Here is a 20,779-nt window from a genome sequence, read left to right as displayed (position 1 = left end):
CTGGTTTACCTGCACCATGCTACAACTGTGCCATAATACCATTATCAGGAAAAGAAAACACTTCACGCAGCAGTTTGTCCTCAGACTGCTGAGGATCCAAATTGAAATCCCGCTGCTCCATTTGGGACCCAAGGTACCACATCCACCTCCACAGTTTGGCCACACTGGGCCCTAGCACTGAGGAATGGAGGATGTGCAGAGACAAAGTAAGTGAAGGAAGTCACAGAGAGGTGGAGATCAGCAATGGGAAGGTTGAGACACACACTCCCACCTCAGTCTACCCATCCTCGCCCACAGACTGTGGAAGAAAGTACTTTATAACCCCTACTGTGATTACACAGCACTGGGTGAAGTCAAATGACACAAGGAAGCTGCACATAAGGCATTGGGAGCAACTACATTTCTTGTGCTTAAGTAACTCTTACAAGCTGGGGAATACTTACTCCATCCCTGCAACACCCCCTTTCAGACACCAGCTTTTACAGTCCCTGATCCAAAACAAATTAAAAGGGACACAAGGTACACAAAATCATCCGGTGATAAGCGTTTGTTCACAGCGAAACAATCGAACGGAAGGATTTGTCTTGTTAAACACACAAAAGGTTATCGATAACCCACCAGTTCACATCAGGTCTTCCAGCTCCAGGGAGGGACCGGATGCCACCCCACAACAATCACCTGTGCTGCCAGCCATGAGCAGACACGGCCAGGCACCTCCACCAAAGACATCCTTCCCCTAAGGATTCAAACATTCAAACCCTCCCAGATAGGTTTCTGCAGAACAAAGGCTATTGGCAACACAGACTTCACACCAAGTGCATGATCAAACCTGCTTCCTTGTAAAATATTAACAGTGCTCCACCAAAATAAAACTAAGCACGTTCTCAGTTCTTAACTAATAATTTTCCTTCTAATTTGACCACACTGTAAAGTTGCCTTAAAACCTCCCACAAGTTATTTCACTGCACCTTGCAGAGTCCTTGGAGTAGAATTAAAATCTTTTACCCAGCCTCTGCGTTTGAATAGTTTTCGTAATTTCTTAACAGAATATTACTTTATTTGCCTAACACAATCCATACACCCCCAATTCATCAAACCTTTAGTCTAGGCTTGTTAAAAATGAACCCAATACTTTAAAAACTAGATGAAAACCAGTTGCACTTCTCACACCATTCAGCTGTCTGCCTCTTATTTTATTCTCTCATCATGACTTTACGAGCTGCTCCCACCAAATTACACTGCAAATGACACTGAAGAAAACTATGAATTTGTAACTGAAAGATGCAACTCAGACATTTAACAGCTTCAATACCACCAAGAGTATTCAACAATGAGCCAGGATCCATGAGCCCTAGAAGCACTGAGACCTGACCTAAAATTAAAGCTGCTATGGTATTTTGAATTTAAGAGCTAAGGTAAATTAATACATAAAACAGTCTCACTGTAGAAACTTTCTCACCATTATATTTGCAAAAAGTCATATAAAACATATGGATATTGCAACTGAGGTACTGTGAAACAAGCATGCTACAGTCCTCCCAAAACAAAAAGTACTCTGTTTAATGATAAAACACTGAATTTTCAGCAGTGTTAGTTAGTACGGCATATGAGCTCAAAACCTTGTAAGCTTCAGTCCATGTAATTATGCATTGTTTAGGAATTTAAACCACTATTGTTTTCTTGGAACAGTCAAAAATTGCCACACAAATACCAGTGTACTCTTGACCTCCACAGGGAGTGGCTCATTCCCATCCAACATGCCAACAAACTGCTCAGCATGAAGTTTCCCCATCACTGGCCTAACACACTCATCTATCATATCAACACTCTCATGTGCATTTGTATGACTTACTAGATCTTAGAGGTATCCAACTCTAATGAACATTAACTTTTCCAAAGCAACCCCCAAAAGTTTAAACACATCCTAAAGGCTACGAGTATTTCCTTTTCTTTTCCTCACCTCATAGCCAAGTACAAATGTCAAGATTCCACCCTGCAGTCACCAGCTGCAATCTCACAGTAAAAGAAAATTCTTGAGGTAAGTCCTTCCACAGGTACAACATGATGAAATTAAACCATTTCAATACACAGCATTTTACTTAAATTGAGAAAAATCACAGAGTAGACTTAACAAACTTTATCCATACAACACTGACTTCAAAACAAACCTCCTAGCTCAGTTTTCTGCCCCAAACAAGCTTCAGTGTAGACCAGCACTTACTTCTCTAATCTTGTAACACAGAGAGATTGACAAACCTCAGCTTTAACTATAGTGTTAACACCAGCATAAATATCCTGTAATGTATAATGCATTAAGGCATGATTTAAACATTCTTCAGCAAAAATTTTAAAATATCATCTCTGTCTATATTGTTTTCAATTATCAATGATACATGAACAGCTCATTCATTTATTTTGTATTTATTTCTGCACAGTGAGAATATCGGAGCAAACGTGCTAAAAAAATCTGACAATTTTGGGGTAGAACTTTTTTCACAACCATGGATCAAAAACAATTAATGCTTGGGAGGGCACATTTTTACCATGAAGAAAACATTATGTATTCCTGGTAAAGAAATAAAATAACTTCCCCTGGCATATCCTGAGGAAGAACAGCAATTTTGCCACATTACTTTTCATTTGAGAGCTGAGGGGACGCAACACAGGCAGGAAGATATTTATTCCAATGCAGTTCTGACTAACCCTAAAAAACAGACCTGAAAAAAATTCAGAGGGGGCAGCAACTAATAAAGAAACATCTGTGGCAAATTTTAAATATAATGTTGATGTTTTACATAATTTGTTTTTTAGTAACATAATATAGAGTACATCCAGCTATGGATTCAGCTGGAAAAACATTTTACAGTAGAAATGGTCAACAATTTAAATAAGGAGCATTTCCTGAGGCATCCTGCTAGCCAGGACATAGGAACCATGCTACACCCTCCTTACATCTGCAAAGGGGAAGAGGTTTTTTTTCTAACAGACTCAAGGGCACAGAGCTGCTCATTAGAGGCAAGTATTTTCCCTCATCCTAGTCCCTCACCTCACCCAAGCGACACAGCTCAACCTGTGCAACCAGCTGCTTTCATACAAGAATTTAAGACTGGGGCACAGTGCAGGGCATGGCACTGGGGCCAGATGAAGGGTAGGAGAGAGCACACCCAGCCTGCTGAGAAGCAGAGGTGTTGAGGCAAGTCGATGAAGACAAAGGATCCGGATGTCAAGTATCCTAAGGAAAAGTATTTGACAAATACTTAATGCTTTCTAAAGTAATCAACCCTGAGCTGGTGAAACCACAGTGTTTAATCAGAGGGTGATGTGCCAGTGTTGGGAGCTCTATTTCCTAATACCTCAAAACCCTGCACAAAGAGTTATATATATTTTGCTGTCTGTCATTTCATACAACGCCCTTCCCTCAAGCACCGGTCCTCAGGACGCATTAGACATTGTTAGAGGAGATTAATTTAACTGCAGATTATTTTTTGATTATTTTTTCCTTTCTTTCACAAAGCACTTAACAGGAATCAGTGCTTGGGAACTGGAGCTCTGAAGCACAGTCTATCCATTTATTTGTGATCATAGCAACTAATTGCTCAAAGACAAGCCTGAGGCCCCAGGACCATTCCCATGTCACTGAAGCTGGTTGCTGCAATGATGTGCCACTCATCCCCCCCCAAAAAAAAGTGTTAACTTGCTTGAGTGGCTTTGTGGTACAGAGGGCAGACAGCTGGATAACTGACCACTGGATAATGCTGACTCCTTCAATGGCAAAAAGACAATGGTGGGAAAAATAAAAAATTAATTCTGACGAGTGTTAGTGGTTTTGTTAACAAAAAGTCTGCCCAAGGTCTCAGTCAGCTCATAGGAAATTCCTGTGTAGCTGGAGACACTGCCCTGACAAGGCCAGCCTTCCCCTCCCAGCTTTTCCTCTACTTCACAGCCACGGCTGCTACCACACCTAGTCTTTGGGCTCCGTTATATCAGCACTGATAGGAGCCACCCCATGGGAAAGTTGGATAGTGGGAATGATGTCAGGTACCATGAAGAGCATTTTCCTTTTCTGCTTCAAAACTTTTGAACCTTACAGAAGGGGAGCCATCCATGTCTATGCTTTTTTTTGAGTTCCTACAAACGAATTTTAACAATGCATATCCTGCCAGGAAATGTTATCATGCATTAGTGATAAAGCATTAGATTAAAAGGCAAATTAAGTTTCCAAGACACAAATCTCAGCTGATAAACATATTACATCCACAGCTCAACAACTGTGCAAAGAAGAAAAGAAATAAAGCATTTTAAAGAAAGGCTCAGGAGTACTGGGGCGGGAGGAACCAGGAAGAGTAGATAAAGTAATGCCATCCTGTCAAAATACTGCTCAGACTATGCATGAAGCACAGCTATGAAATTAAACCAGATTAAACTAATGGCCATTCATTAACCTTGGGTATGTCTATATGGTAAAACACAGACCTGAAGAGGAGCTCAGGCACCAGACGTCTTGCCAACACAGCACTCTCTCCCAGCACCAGCTCCCTGCTCAGCTGAATAAATAAACTAGAGCCAGAGGAACCATTTATTCTCCTCCAGCAGTGATGCTGCACAGCTCTCCAGTCCGACAGGCAGCAACTCTGCTCCCAGCCAGGTGACACAGCTGGGCACAGTCACCAGAAAGGAGTACTGGGACATTCCCTCTGGATGCTGTTCTAATATGGAGATAATGCAAGGAAGCTGCCTTTCAAACACCAGCAAGCCAGCTGTACATTTAAAGGACAGCTGCTAGAAAAAGGCTGAAGGGAAAGGCATTGCAAAGCTTCACAATTGCCAGACTGCTCTGCCTAGAGCATGAGCCTAAAGGTCAGGGCAAGAAACAGACTTCAAATGGGCAGTGAGCTGTTCCCAAGGAAGTCAGGCTGTGCAGGACATTGGTCCCACAGGTTTGTCAGACACAGTTGGGCTATGCCCAGCTCTGATGTTCACAGGCCTTTTAGAGAGGATGCTTGTCAAGGGATAAGCTCCCAGACTCGGACTAAAGGGAGAAGAGCTTCAAGTCCAAACCTAAACCAGACCATCACAGCAGTTGTAGTTGCTGAAAGAGGCTACAGCTACAAATCTGATCTTCACAGAAGGAAAAAACTCCTCGGCAATCTGACATCAATAGGGGTGATAAAACCTGGAGGAAATTTACTTTACTGCAAAAAAATTCCAGGAGGGCACAGAGGTGAGTTACCTAGCTACTGTCCTTGAAACTTTTACCAGAACTCCCCACACCCTGAACAGTCATTAGGTCAGGAAGAAAGAGAAGCTGCTGAAATATTCCTTCCACTTCACACAAGTCCTTTGGACTTTCCCCAGACAGCACCAACCTGGCAAACATTACACCATGAGATTCAGAGATCACAAGAAGAGAGATGCCAGTTTCTAGAGAGCTTGCCAGCAAAAGTAGCCAATGCTCATTCCAACAAACAAGCCAAAAGCAAGGAGACTGAGAAGAAAAGGACATCCTGGCAGCTAATTAGTGAAAGCATTACAGTCAGTACCTCCAAGCACCAACAAGAACTAAGCAGGACATACAACTTAATGCAGGATTTTTTTCAGACAGAACAGAGAATGTGTCTGGGGAATTCTTCACCAGTCACTTCTTGAGACCAAAATACACAAGCACTAATTAGATCATGCCAAGTCTTCATTTTCACACTTCCAAAGCTGCTCAATTAAAAGTATGCGTTTTGGCACTGCTCTCTGTTTCAAAACAATTTAGACAAAGCTGAAAACAAAGAAATGCTTCAACCCCAGGAGGTGACACAGCTGAAGATGGATGAATCAATAGCATACTGGAAACCTAAAAAACTCATAAGCAATACAGACAGACTTACTTTCATGAAGCAGATACTGCCTGATATGACAGAACACAGAAAACAAAAATAAACCAACAATGAGAAAGAAATAAAGAGTGAGAAAATAAGGAAACTCAGCCTTTTTCAGCAGAGTTAGTAGATCAGCTCTACCTTGGAGTATTTTCTTAGATTGTTACCAACTTTTTAAAGAGCCTCCAGGTAGTTACAACTGGGATAAAATCTGGAGAGTGCAGGTAGAATCTGGGACCTTCAAAAACCCACACCATATGTCTTACCAGCGAGCACATGCTGAGGAATGATGTCATGTCCACAGCTACTGAAGCTGTAAGGAATTTGTGGGAAAAGATAATCAGGAGGACTTTTAATTTCTCTTTCAGTGTTTTCAGTGGCACTTTGTAAATAAGAAACTTGATTCAAAGTATCAGTTGCAATTCTTCCAGATGCTGCAGAAACAGACTGTCACAGCTACAGGTTCCAGGACATACATCTGTATATTGAAGGATAATACCAAAGCAAGAAAGCAAGACTTCCTGGGGTAGCAGCGTTAAGAACACTGCTATTGATGCACATGAGTCACTGACCACCTTGCACTGCATGACAGTGCACCAAGACCAGACTCATTCCCAGTTTTTGTGATGTGCACAGCAGTTAGGACATAAGCTTCAGAAATCTGAGGAGAAGGCATCCCCCTGCTAGCAAGTAACATCACAAAGCCAGGCCAGGAGAGAGTGAGAGGCCAGGCGATCTCAACCTGGCTGCACTTTGCCTCATCTGGAGGAAGACACAGAACAGTGTCTGGGAGAAGGCACAACCATTCCAGCTCCCTGAAGCAGCAGCACGCTGACTCAAAACCTACCTACTATCAGCCTGCAGACACCTTTATCTTAGATGGTTACAAATTACCAACAACAAATTTCATGCATCTCATCCCTTCTTATCTTCAAGAACAAATGACAAATATCCTTCTTATCTTCAAGAATCACGTGGTTATAAATGAGGTCCCACATCCTACCTCAAAGAACCTGTTGCAGAAAAATCCCTGTCACTCCTCCAGCTGCTGCAATTCTTCATTTACATAAATTGCCTCTGTTTTAGATTCCTTGTCCCTCTGATTTATGGCCTTCAGAAAAATAAACATGAGTTAAGGAAACAAGGGAAAAGAGTAAATGAGCCAACCTCAGTAGCTTTGACCACATGTAAATACTGCAGCCAAATGCTGTTTCTCTGACAGCCAATAACAAGAACAAACATGCAAATAGATATGTAGCACTTTTCCTATTCTTCAGAACTTAGGGATACAATCCAAAACCACATCACCTCAGGACTTAAAGATCATCAGGTTTTTAGTGTCATAGTAGCTCTTCATTTCACCAGCTATCAAGCTAAATTAGGAATATAGTCTCCCTGAAAAAAAAAACAGAGTATGACAATCACTGTAGCAAGTTTAGGCCAGATGAGACTTTTAGCATCAGTGCAGTTGATTTAAACTTATTCCTAATTATGCAGATCAGAAAGAAACCTGGACTACAGAAAATCTGAACAGTCTCTCAAGAAAGCATTTATAAAAAGTTAAGTGAGTTTAATGTGCATGACCTTCTAAAAACCAATCCCATCACAACAACAGGTATCCTGACTCTTATAAGGTGCAGGCTCCAAATACTCATGTGATATCACCAAATAAGTCTCCAAACTGGCAAAAAACAAACAGTTCTAAGAAATACTAATTCCACAGGAACCAAGAACTAAGAAAAGTCCAAAATTATGGTGGTTATATAAGAGATTGGATTAAGAATAATCTACTGTGATGTGTGCATATTTACAGAAGACTTGGAAGAACAGAGTTTAAAACAATCACTTGAAGAAAAGTTAGTTGTTAAAGGAAACAATTTGCTGTACTAGATTATTATGTGACCAAGAAAAAAGTAGTGAGCAGGAGCAGACATCAGGTATTAAATGCTGGCTTGCCTCCTCTTCTAAAGTAAAATTAGATGCCCCAAGAGCACTTCCCTCAATGCAACATGAAGCTCTTTGAGCAACACACACTGAAATTTAGCAGTATCTCACACAGCCTGAACTCACCCCCATCTGCTATTATTACACTGGGGATGTAACAACTGACCACATGTCATGAATGATTATTTAATGTTTAATTGTTCACCTAAGAGTAACGTTTTTATCTTATTCTGTGCCTGTGCAGCCAAACCACAGCTGCAATGTGACTCTGTCTGTGCTGCTAGGACAGGATGCAGACAGTCAATAAAAAGAAGTTTGTCTTCCTACCTAACCAAACAATTTGCCTTTTAATATCACTTTAATTCAGAAGAGAAGGAGGAAGAATAAAAAGAATATCAGACTGTTCAAAAACTCCATACCTTTCTTGTGATTTTATTATTCAGGATCCTGGTTTTGGCTTTACCATCAGAGAGACAGAGGCAGGAAAGGCCCTTCTCAGGAAGGCAAGGCTGCTTGCAACATCCAAAAGGTTGGTGTTTCTGCCTCCTTGTTTTCCACATGCAGGGGGGGCAAGGGCTGAATGCAGCACTGGGTCATGGCAATCTCACAGAATCCAGATCATTATAGTAATTATATCATTATACACCATAAAAATGCATGCCAGTGCTTGCTATTAAAACTGACTGTGTTAAGATGCTGGTTGATTCACTTCAAGTGGTATTTGATTAACAAAATGTGATAATAACATCTGTGAGAAGGCAAATGCAATGCCACATATGTCTCAGTGAGCAGCACTTCCTATTCTCTCAGCTTTTCTGCTATCAATCTACTGTACTGCTATTCCAAACCCAGTCAGTTTACAGCTAAGCAAAGCCTGGGAAGAGCCATGCCAGCTCACAGCGAAGGCCCAGCAGTGTGGAACAACATGTGGCCATCCAAAGAATGTCACAATTAGAAAGTTAGCATGTAATGAAGCTTTTCCAGATTCCACCAATTTGTGGCTTGGGAATTTGCCAAGCTGGGGAGGGATATGCACGCACTTGTGTGTGACCATCAACTTACAGCCCTCACTGTAAAGCCCACAGCAAAGCAAATTAAAAAAACAAAACAACTGCCCTCCCTCCCTTACAGCATCCATCAACCTTTCAGATTTGCTAGAGCTCTGCTTTTCTGGACATCTTCCTAGTTGGCTTCCCACTTTACTCCTGAATATCATGAATTACACTTGAATGTTTTTAGTGTGCCAGAACACTTACTATTTCAATAATGACTTCTCCAGAACTTTTTTTTTTATTATTATCAATGTAATGTTTCCAAACAACATTCTTGATTGTTAGACTCAAACAGTGTTGCTGTGATAACCCTCTAAGAACCTCATCTCCTCCTGAGTTACTGTTATCCTTACATTAGCTGCAAGATTTTGAGAAGAAACTGACTCTCAGAAGAATTTGGTTGAAATGAATTATTATTCAGCAGGACAAATCCAAAGCTAGCATCCCCTCTGGATAACTAATGTTTCATAGGTTTTCACCAACAGTGGGAGGCAGTGACTTGCCAGGATACGTAGCTCTGTTCAAATTATATGTGGTGATATTTGTGATGACTGCTTAAATCAAATTGTTCCTTCTTCACATTTGTTTGTAATTATGCCAACAACAGTCACAGCTGGGAAAAGTGAATTGTACTTTATGTCTTCTGTACAGAAAGTGTTTAAATATTTATCTGTGATGTATGGCTGAGAAAAGGCAGCTTGAAGATCTCCTGCTGCACTGTATTGCCTCTGACAGCTCAGTGTTGAACAGAACATGTGCTTTCATGAGCTATGAAGCATTACTATTTCTATCACTGTTGGACACTTTGTGACCAAAATGTTGGACCCATTATCCTTTTATCCGGCAACACACACTGTACATAATGAACAGCTCCCTATCCTTGGCCTTAGAGGCCTTCTGTCAAGACCAAAAGAACTGGAAATTGTGGCAAGAAGTACTGTAAGCTAATGAGGAAATTATTCATAAACCAACAACAACAACAGAGGCACTGATATGCACTAATTTCTGTGAAACTAGCAGGTTAATCAGGAATTATTTTATCTACATATACAGTATATTTATGCATAACTGGAGACCTTGCTGGCATATTGTAGCAAGCAATAGGGAGTTAGACCCCAAAACTCTTTCTTTTAAGTTTTGGGCAGCACCAAGTCCTTGTCTGGGTACTATTTTCAGACTAAGACTAAAATTTCAGCTGTAGCGTGCAATACATGAGACGGTTGTCATGAAAAACATTCCACGTTATAAACTACTACTCTAAAAGCACCAGGGATTGGGCCAGGAATCCAAGCCCCAAGTGATATCAAATGACTTATTATGCTATTTCCTTCCACCAAAGAAATTACATCTTGCAAGAAAAACCAAAACAGATACCTGAAATTAAATAAATTCTATCTGGCAATTAAGCAGGCGGCAAAAGAGCAAAAAGAGGCTGTGAGGGAAAACAGGTTAGGTTTATCCTCTATACTGACACACTGCCTGCCTCCTTGATGAGCATACAAAATAATACCAACATTTTCTTTGACTTCCAGTAATTACACCACTGTATAACTGAAGCTTCTGAAATTGACGTGAGCACAACTCCGTAATATATAACAAGAACTCAAGAGTGGAAGTTAAAGCAGTGAAAATCAGTCAAGAAATAAAGCACCATTTTTCTTCTTTATCAGAATAATCAACAAGCACTGGGATAAATCCTGTCACTGGCTATCTTTTATTGAGATGTTCTTCCAGAAGATAAAGGCACAGGCGCAGGGAAGCCCTACAACTTGAAGTCAGGAGACAGTCTTGCAGACTGCAATGACACTCTGACTTCATTTGCTAAGAGTAGGTTAAGTACCTGGAAAAACAGCCTAAGTCAAATACCTTACTTTGCAAAAGCTAAATATTTGAAAGTTACCATAGCACCTCAATATTCCCAAGATGTAACACAAGAGGACAGGAGAGGAACTTCTGAAACGGAGCCTCTAAATGCGGTCGCTGCAACGCACACCGCTCAAGCCTGGCAGGAAGCTGATGGCCACCTCCTTCAGGACAGCAAGATAACAAATTCTGGGGACAAAAAGTCTCTCCTTCAAGTCTGTGGTGCCACACTGAAATTGTTGGCTCTTGATCAGAACTAATAGTAAGCAGAGAATTATGAACTGACAAACTGATCATCGCTGAACAGCCGCAGCTCTCCCAGCGGATGCGTGAACAAACAGAGCTTTAAGACCAGACAGAATAAGCACAGGCAGGACCATGGTAGCTCATCCAAGCAATTGATGCACATGCTGGGAAGGACACAATGTTGAGAAATTCAAGCCTGATAAATTTCCCACCACTGAGCCAAGAAGTAGAAGGCTGAAAATACTGCTGTCTCTCTCAAGAAGGTATTACATAAAGTATAACCACACATCCAGAGTATTTCACCATCCCCTTACATTTCACGGTGGCATTTTTACCTGTGTGTAAGGTAGCACCATTACAGCTCAGTGGGACACAGTATATCCCTGAAGAAACTGCTCTCCAGCTGATGGCTTTTCCCTCACAGGCACTTCACCTGCAATGACCAACTCACCAGGGACAGGGCAGCTCCTAATTCTCTCAGCAATTCATGCAAACACACAGGTTTCTCTATTCAAAATCCGAAGTTTGTTACCAGTCACAGGTTCTCCTGTGACTCCACATTTCCTCCCATTTACACATATAAATTGAACGGAGGTGCCTCTAAGTCCTGCCTTTACTGGAACACAGCAATACACCGTGACTGCAGGAGAAGGTCCATGGAACCACTTGCACTAGCAACATGAAGATCTTCCTCCAGAGCATCCAGAGACCATCCAGGGTGCTGGAAACCCAGAAGGCACAGACTCAACACACTGCTGAAACAGCCTTATCTTGTTCAAGAAACTGGTACAACAGCAAAAAAAACCAGCTCAGCTCTCAGTGGAGCACAGGGTAATGTGTTGGGAATAGAGAACCATAAAAATAATCAGCACACACATCTCAATCCTAACAAACCAATATGTACAGAGCCAGTAAAGCCTCCTCTGAGAGCATCAGTTATACCATATATCTGATTTACATTTTTAGAGAAATAAATGAAGCTCTTCAGCTTGTTCCAAAGGCCCAGTGGCAAGGAGAAAACTCTCAATACACCTAAGTGGCAGCTTTGCAGCAGCATGAGACTAAACAAATGGAAAAACCTAAAATAGGTTGCGACAGTTTATCATTAATCAGTATAAATTACTTGGCAGAAGGCAGTATCTTTCAGTGCAACTTAGTGGCACCTTTCCCAAAGAACTAATACAAACATGAGCACGTAGCAAGAGATTTGGGGAGCAGGGGAAAAGGGATGTCATCGCTGATTGAGTTGCTGATGGCAAGAAACAAAAAATGAGACTACACAGGGCAGCACCTGTGTGGCTGAAAAACATGACTGGCATGTTCCAGCTACTTCATTTGGCAAGGTTAAATTCACCACAGAAGAATCATAATCATATTACAAAACACTCAAGTCTTTTGAATGGTTTCCTTGCAGTCAGATACCACTTCTCTAAACAGTTCTATTTATTTATGCATTTTCCCAGGACAGGGATAACATTCTGAATCCTTCCTCTTGTATTCATAAAGGATCATTACTGTTGGACATACAAAGGTATGAGAGTAGAAGAGAGATGGAGAGGCATTATCTTTGTTTAGAGACAGATATAAATGGAAAACTGCAGACAAAGCTTCCAGCTCAGGCAACCTCTATCAAGCCTACAAAGATGCCCTTGTGCTGGCAGGCCCTGGCAAAGGATTTGAGCATCCAAACTATTCAATTTTTCCATCTATATGAAATGTTTTAATATGAAAGATAACTTGCATATATGGATTTGGTGATCAAAACACATAGATATCAACATAGTTTTGGTGAACTCTGACTTGAAGTCTTGATTAGCTATTGAAGAAATCCTGCTTTGACCTCAAAACTGGTTCTCAGAGGTCACCAAGATAGCTACAGACCTTTCTTTTATTTGTATATGGATATACCTGTAATACCTTAGATCCCACTTGTGATTGCCTTTTGTATTAATTTAGTTTTGTACTTATGTATGTCAAAAAATACTCATGTCATTCACTCATTTTATGCATACTTAAAAGGAAGAGACAAGTTCTAATATGTCTCAAACCATCATTTCAATTAGTATTAGATTTAACAGAATAGGTAGAAGGTTCAGCAAATGACCAGACTAAACTTGCATTTGCAAGTCTAAAATCACATAGCTTCAAACAAAGAAAGGTAGAGAAGGTAGCTAGACTGAGTAAAAAGCACCAGGCCAAAGTAGTTCAGACCAGTCCCCACTCTGCTGGAAACATCCTTACTGTTACTTTTGTCCAAAAGATCTAAAAAAAGTCTTTAAACTGCCAAGAAGAGTTCAAAGACCATTTTTGGAAAACAACTTGTGGTGGTTCTGTCATGCTTAAATATGAAAACCTATGTTAAAATTGCTACCTGTAGCTTCCATTACCCAGCAAAAACTGCCCTAGCATAGAAGTGTTAAAAGATAAATCTGCAAACAAGATAAAATTATCCAGCTATTTGAAAGGACAAAGTTTGATTAGGAAAAGAAGTTTCATCAGTGGAAAAAAAAAAAAAACCCCAAACAACCCAGACAGTGAGCTTAGTGAAATCTCAGACATGAAAATGAAAAAGCAATCATCCCACATTTGTATTGCTCCAGTCATTTCACACACGCTTCATTCATGTAAAGAAGGGTATTACCACAAAATCTGGAGCTGTTACAAGGTAAGCTTTTCATGGACTGAAGACCCAAAAATTAGAGTTAATCATAACTAAAGCTTTGTGAACACCACTTGTCAAATACATGAGCAATTGCAAACACCTACACAGCACTATCCAAAACACCACTGCATGAAGACAGCCAAATAGCAGATACCAAAAGTCACCTCTGACAATTGTGCTTGGAACCAGTCTCATCATCAGACTTTCCCATACAGTGATAATGAAGGCCATTCCATGCAAAGAATGAGGTTTCAACGCCTCAGGTATCACTTCTTTCAAACATTGTAATGGATAAAGTCTTTTAATCAACAGCAGCGTGAATTCAATTTAGCTAATCTGATTTGTATGAAATTCTCTGTTCTCTGTCTCAGGCCCTAAAAGTTTAGTGATGAAAATTGTAATAAGCTTTTCCTCTCAAATCACAACAAAAATATACTGAACTGACCTTCCATTGATCCCTGGGAAGCAGTTTCACCACCACGATGTCACCGTTCAGGGCTCGGTTGCGAGCAACCACTCCATCAATAAAGATATCACGACTCCCATCCTAGCCAAAGAGGAAGAAAAGTAAGTGCCAGACCAAAACATATTAAATCATGGTTGTAATGAAGCTTAAAACATCGCCATCAAGAAAGACACACACACCCTGGTGAGGCAAATACCCTGCAGTTGTACACAGGAACAAAACAGATTCACCATATGCCCTTTAACATACAGGATCTTTCAGCAAATGAGCACTCTTCTATGGATGTGCCAGTACAGTAGTTCCACACTATTTACACAAGACAGAGCCAAGCCCTCAAGATGTGTTGTCTCAGTTTGTCTGCAGTTACTCTTGGGAACAGGTAGAGAGTTTTCTGCTGTCACAGCTCTTGACACATTAATCTGCCACCTCAAGCATTCAAAGCCAGTGTTCAGAAAAGACAAATGTTCAGAATGGTTTACAAGACAGTCTCTGCAAACTGCTCCATGCAGAGCTCCTACTGCTCTCCCAGTGAGCTGGGAAAGCAGGGACATGCAGCTCCCAGATCAGCAGGGCACTCCATGAAGGTGGTCTGGATTGTGGTGAGGGATGCAGTCTCTTGTTTTTCAATTGAGTTAACACCATATATTCTGCATTTGGCACAACTAATGTTAGAAGGTATCCCAGATAATGACAACCACAGATGCCAACTGCAAGCCAGGAGATCTTTTACTGTAACAGACAAGTCAAGACACCTTCTCTAAATATTCTGGGTTAGCATCCTTGCACAAGAGCCTCTACTAATTGCACACACTATGATTATCCACCCCAGACATGTCTGGCATTTGGTTACTCTAGATTTAGTTTGGGAGATTTTCTTCATAGGGCAAACAAAGTTTCCTGAAGATGCCAACACAAAGATTTTAGTTTTTAAAGGATTTCCAGCTTTGTCCTTTTTTCTTTTCTTTTGATAATTACTGACTGTGCTCTTGCTGCTTTCATTCCTTTCTCATAATTCAGTATACAAAAAATTCCATGTGCCTGTTTACAGTGCAATGAACATGTCAAACAATGTGAGCATTTAGTATCAATATGACCAGTTTAAATAGTTTTTAGAGAGTTATCTTTGCACAGTTTGGAGGTACAAAAAAGGAGGTTGAGTTTCTTCAGATTAGTACTTCATTGTCTTTCAAAGAAAAAACAGCCTCATAAGACTTAAAGTCTTAATCACAACTTCAGCTGTTTCTCAGACACTCCTGAGTCTCATATGCATGAATAAATCCAATCAGAACTACCAGAATGCTCAGTGTCCAAGAAAAACTTTTATAACCTGAAAACATGAAGCCCAAATATCACATAAGTATCTTACTCTGCTTAGATACCAAAACAATAAAAGGAAGAACCCTGCCATGATGTGAAACTAAGGCTGTCCTCCAAGAGACCAAATTACTCTTAGAAAGAAAAGCAGCAGCAGCAGCTCAACAGCTGTGTGAAAGCTGCCTCCCATGACAAGATGCAGAAAAATTGCAAAGCCTTCTGGACCAACATAATTCAAATTGGAAACCGTTCTTTTCAAAAAGCCAGATTTTTTACACATGGTCTTATTCCTTATTTCTCCCCACCCTTTCCCTTCAGCTCCAACTCTTTACCTAAATCTGTCATATACATAAAAATGAAATGTTCAAAGTCATTTTCTAAGGCAAATTTCTGGTTTTTGTTAGAGGGGTTTTTTTTGTCTGTACCTGTAGCTGCTCTGTGCTGCAGGACACAGGCTGGCATTCACAATAATTTGCTCTATAATTTTTTCCCTTTTCTCCTGTGTTCATGAAAATACAAGACATTTTCTTCCACTCCCTGTAAAGGTGCCTGATATAAGACATACCATCTGGTTAAAGCTGCATCTTCACACTCTGCAAGAGTCTTGTCTTTAATTGCATCCACACACTCTTTTTCCAAATTACATATATATATTTACACAAATTTACATATGTATATGCACACCTATTTTACAGCAGTTAATTTCAACATCTGCAACAAAGCTGTAATCAGAAAATTGCCATCAGTTTTGGTTTTCTCTCCAAAAAGAAACATCTCTGTATCTTGAACTTCAGGCTTACAATTGTTGGGTGAGCCCACACACTTCCAAGAAAATTTGTGCATCCCACTTTTGCTCTGCACAGCTGACATTTCAGCTTATGAATACAATTAAAATGGCATTGAATGACAACAGAACACAATCACCTGCAAAGTCTCAGCTGACCCTGGGGTGCACCTACTCTATTGGCCACAATGGCCTCAAGACTTCCACAGCCATCCCCAGGGAACCTGGGGCTTTCTCTGCAAATATCTCCAGCAGTGCTCCCTGTCCCCCTCTGACAAGGGATCTGCAGTACTTCCACCTGCTCTGGAAGTGCCTCTCACAAGCACAGCACAGCTCCAGTCACTGCCACTCATGCTCAGCAGCACTATCCCTTCACACTGATGCTCCAAACCACACCACTCTGCATAGGGAACACACAAGACGTGAGGCAGAGATTTAAATTCTTGGGGTCTGTTCTCTGGGTAGCTTCAAGAAGAAAGCCCTGGGCCTTCCCCTCAACTCTTCATGCAACAAAGAGACGAGCAGACGGAGCACATGTGCAGCAAGAAACACGCAAGGACTTCTGGTGTCAGAAGGTGAACAGCTGTTGCATTGAACTCCATGAAGTCATGGCCAAGTCATAGCTGAAGTGAAAGGGGTACAGTGCCCTCGTCAACAGCAGGAAAGAAAGGGTGATTTTTCACAGCTGCAGCTCTTGCAGCATCTGGCAATGATGGGAAGTGCTGCAGAACACCAAAGCTACAACCCCTCCGTTATGGAAAATAATGTTGTACAAAGGATATGTTTCCCAAAGCATCTGTCTCAAAGGACTGTGCCTACACAAGCCAGAGTCATCTTCATCCACGTGTTGATTCTGCTGGTTCTCATATTTATTTCCAGAAAGGGCAGAAAAGTAGAAAGCTGAGATAACCACCTCTGCTAGCCCTCCTTAATGTATTCATTCCTGCACACAGAACAGGCACAAGGCAACAGCTGGACACCAGAGGGGCGATTAGGGGTAAAGCCTCACATCCAACTAATTCATGAGAGTAGCTGAACTTCCCATCTAACCTTGCATTTTGTAAATTCAGAGAATATATTTAACAGCTTACACTTCCCACACCTACAAGGACACCTGGAAAAAGGAAGGATCAAAGTTCCTTTCACTTATACACTTCCCTCCTGATGTACCAGAGAGCTGCTCTGTAGTTCTTCCTCTAGTTAATGTTAGTGCATTCTGTGCAGCCCCAACCTTTTCCCACCCCTGTACTGCCAACCTTCTCTAACAAAGCTCCAAAACATTTCCCCAAATCAGCAACATGAACTGATAAACACCATGAATTTCAAGGCTTTCAGTCCAAGCCCCAAAACAATAGTGCTGTCAGTAGTTGGGACAACAACATAATCAGTGCTTCATTGTCTCAGGGCAGGCTCTGACTTCTCATCCCTACACCAGCAAAACATTTCAATATAAAACTCTCTCATTAACAGCAACACTTTGACCAAGTCAGTTCTGGATAAAAAGCTTTGGGTGTGCCAGCTGTGAGGTCACCTTCCCAAATGAAAGACCCTGAAATTGCAAGAGTCCTTCTTTTCTGTCAAAATAAGGAGAGAAGAGGTGCAAGCCAGTCCCACCCAAGATACAGCCCGTGCCAAAGCGGGCACATGAAAAGGAATCACGCATATTATTTCTGGAATGACTTTTCAAATTAGCTCATGCAGCAGATCGAAAATGGAGAGCATATTTGTTTAGGGAAGATTAACTTAAATCAGTGGAAAATCTATAAAACCTCTGCAGCCATAAACCAAGGGTTTCTGATTACACTGTCTGGTGGTCCTCAAACCTGACTTCAGCTGGCCTCTGTGGGACCCTGCAGTGTCCCCAGGCACAGCACAAGCAAAGTGTTTCTTTGAGGTATGAGAAAGCAGGATTTGTTTGGGAATATTTGATATAAAAAAAAAAAATCCAGATTGTGTTAATTTATTCCAACTCATTCACCTCTGAGCAACCTTCTGTGCACAGCATAACTCCTATCTTAATGCACCTTTACTTATGAACTTTAAAGCATTATAAAATTACACTTACTGGAGATGGAATGAAGGCTTCATGGTACTTCTTAGGATTTATTCTCAAGGGTCCCTTGAAAAAAAAGAAAGAAAGGAGAAAGATTATGCCTGAATCTTATTAATTTTATTTAACACCAGTTAAATTAGAGAGCTGTGGGTAATATATCTACAGTGAAACATGAGAGATACATCTAAATTTCCATTATACATTTCAAGTCTTGACAACTTAGCATCCAAGCAATTTCAAGCCAAAAGGCAGTTTCATGATAGGCTTAAGCTGATCTACTGCAGTCTGTCATCAAAGAGATGTTGAATCATTAGTTGTTGCTGCTACTGGGTGAACTGAGGATCCAAGTTTTCCTGTTCCTTTCACACATTTTCTGCTGAGCATCCACCAACTTTGTTAACAATTGGATAATAGAAACAATTCGGCTTGCTCTGTCTTGGAAAAGGAGAATGTTGGGTTTGCTTATTTTGGAGGGTGCAAGGAAAGAGGAAAAGAAAAGCTGAGCTTGCATGGCAGCAGGTATCATTCTTATGGGGCTCTGGCTGCTTAGGTTGTTCCTGCAAACAGACAGCAGCAGTAACTCTGTGATAATAAAGTACATTTCCAAAGAAGAATTAAAAGGATTTTCCAAAAATAAACATTTAAAGTCTACAGGATTAAATTCTGTTTAAACATACTTAAAGGCTAACTATCTTAAATACATTTGAGAATTCCATGGTCTATCTATTTCTGCTTTGTTATCTGCCAACTTAAAGGCCAAGTCACCTGCAACAAATTCATATCAACCCTCCAAAGTAAACCAACCAGTTTTGCTGCTTGCACTCAGGTCCATCCAAGAAAAAGGCAGAGCCAACCAAAGCCTTATAGGCTACACATTTGCATCCCAAAAGGATCCTGGAAATTTGGATTCAGGTGACTGCAGTTCAAACTGATAGCATTTGAATCTTATGGGAATACAACTTAGGTATCTGCCTTTCAACAGGCTTCTGCTCTGGGAAGAAACTTCAGAAATTTCTCCACTTATGTATTTGAAGTAATGTTAGCCAATTTATTATATGAACATATTCCATCTGCTTGCACTGCTGTGTTAAACAATCAAAGGAGCATCTCACAGGAATTACTTCTTTAAAACTTTACTGCAGCAAATAATTTTTTATGTATTCTGGAAAACACTCAAACAATAGGAAAATAGAGCTGATTACATGTGAATGTTTTGCTGCCTTGAAGAATTCACAGATTTACAAAGATTTTCCATTGCACTTATTTGCTAAAGTTTACCAGCAAACACAGAATACCAGATTACCAGCAGCATGTGTTTCATACTCTTTAGATACTTTTTGAGTACTTTGCTGCACTATCTGATTTTATGTCTCACATAACTTGTACTAACAAGGACACTCGCCCCCATGGCAGGCACAACCCAGGACAACAGCATGGAAACAAAGATGACCCACTGAGAGAAACCCTGGGGTATTTTATGCTTAAGCAAAGTGAGAGCTGAATTGCTGTCATCAGTTTCTATTAGTGCTGGTACCCACTGATGGAAAACTCTCAATGGTCATCTTCCACTTAATTCCCAGAATCAGTCACCAGAAGATGCTACAGAGAGAAAGGAAAAAAAGGAAAGGGATTGTTGCTCTGTTTGACAATGAGTCAATTCCCATATGTGGATCTACCCACCAGCACTAAGCAGATGAAGGGATATCCTGTTTTCCTCCACACAATCCCCTTGAATAGTTTGGGACTGCTGTCAATCAGTCAGGTGTAAATGCCAATCATGCACATGAAAAATCAGGGTTTGTGTACATGGCCCAGTAGGCACCAGAGCAGCAACATGCCCATGGATGCCCAGCATCAGCAAAAGCACAGAGCACGGTTTTACCACGTTTATTGTGCAGCCTGTTTATCTGCATTTTATATTCACTACCTAATTATGATCAGCATTAGAATTCTTACGTAAAGTAACATTAAAAAACTTCAGCTCTTTCCTTTAAGCAAGAAACTCACAAAATTTATCTTAGAAAGCAGATGGGCCCTATTATCTGTGCCCATGAAAATCCTATTTACAATGTTGTACATTTCACGCTGTGATATCATATCTGGAACCAGTCACTCTCCCCATCTGCAATGAACAACTGTTCTCATATGTGTATTGGGGGGTGAGGATCTGGCTGCAGAGTCTCATGATGTCACACTAATGTTGTATTATTTTACAATAGCTTGCAAATAATAGCTGCTATATTTATCTGTGTTTTTCTGTCATTAGGGCTTTTGTTATGAAAGGGAAGAACAAGGTCTGCAGGAAGGTTTCTAAAACATTTTCTGATGATTCAAGGCAGTTTCACAGGCTCTTGCCAACCAAGTTTCTAACCTTATTGAACTTTCCCAGTGAGACACAAAAGGGTCACAATTTCTCAAGCTGCTCTGCTAAACCCAGACAGGCAGTACTCAGACTAAACTTCAAGCATCCCGAACCAAGCAGTTTATAACAACTATTGTAACACAATAAGTCTAGATTCATTTGCATG

General features: G+C 40.7%; 1 protein-coding gene across 4 annotated transcripts in view; it reads right to left on the bottom strand.

Moving 5' to 3' along the window:
• Positions 1 to 20,779, bottom strand: part of DIS3L2 (DIS3 like 3'-5' exoribonuclease 2) — a 176,975-nt gene that overhangs the window by 134,384 nt on the left and 21,812 nt on the right. For all 4 annotated transcript variants that reach the window (XM_086843961.1, XM_086843962.1, XM_086843964.1 and 1 more), the window contains exons 5-6: positions 18,264 to 18,317; positions 14,080 to 14,181 (exon numbers count right to left, since the gene is read on the bottom strand). In XM_086843961.1, the coding sequence (XP_086700087.1) occupies positions 14,080 to 14,181; positions 18,264 to 18,317 (156 nt within the window). The remainder of the gene's footprint in view (positions 1 to 14,079; positions 14,182 to 18,263; positions 18,318 to 20,779) is intronic.

Source organism: Cyanistes caeruleus, chromosome 10 (assembly GCF_971803275.1).
Source record: "Cyanistes caeruleus chromosome 10, bCyaCae1.hap1.1, whole genome shotgun sequence".
Classification (NCBI taxonomy): Eukaryota; Metazoa; Chordata; class Aves; order Passeriformes; family Paridae; genus Cyanistes; species Cyanistes caeruleus.
The sequence above is the reverse complement of the archived record's forward strand: the minus strand, read 5'-3'. Positions and strand labels throughout refer to the sequence as shown.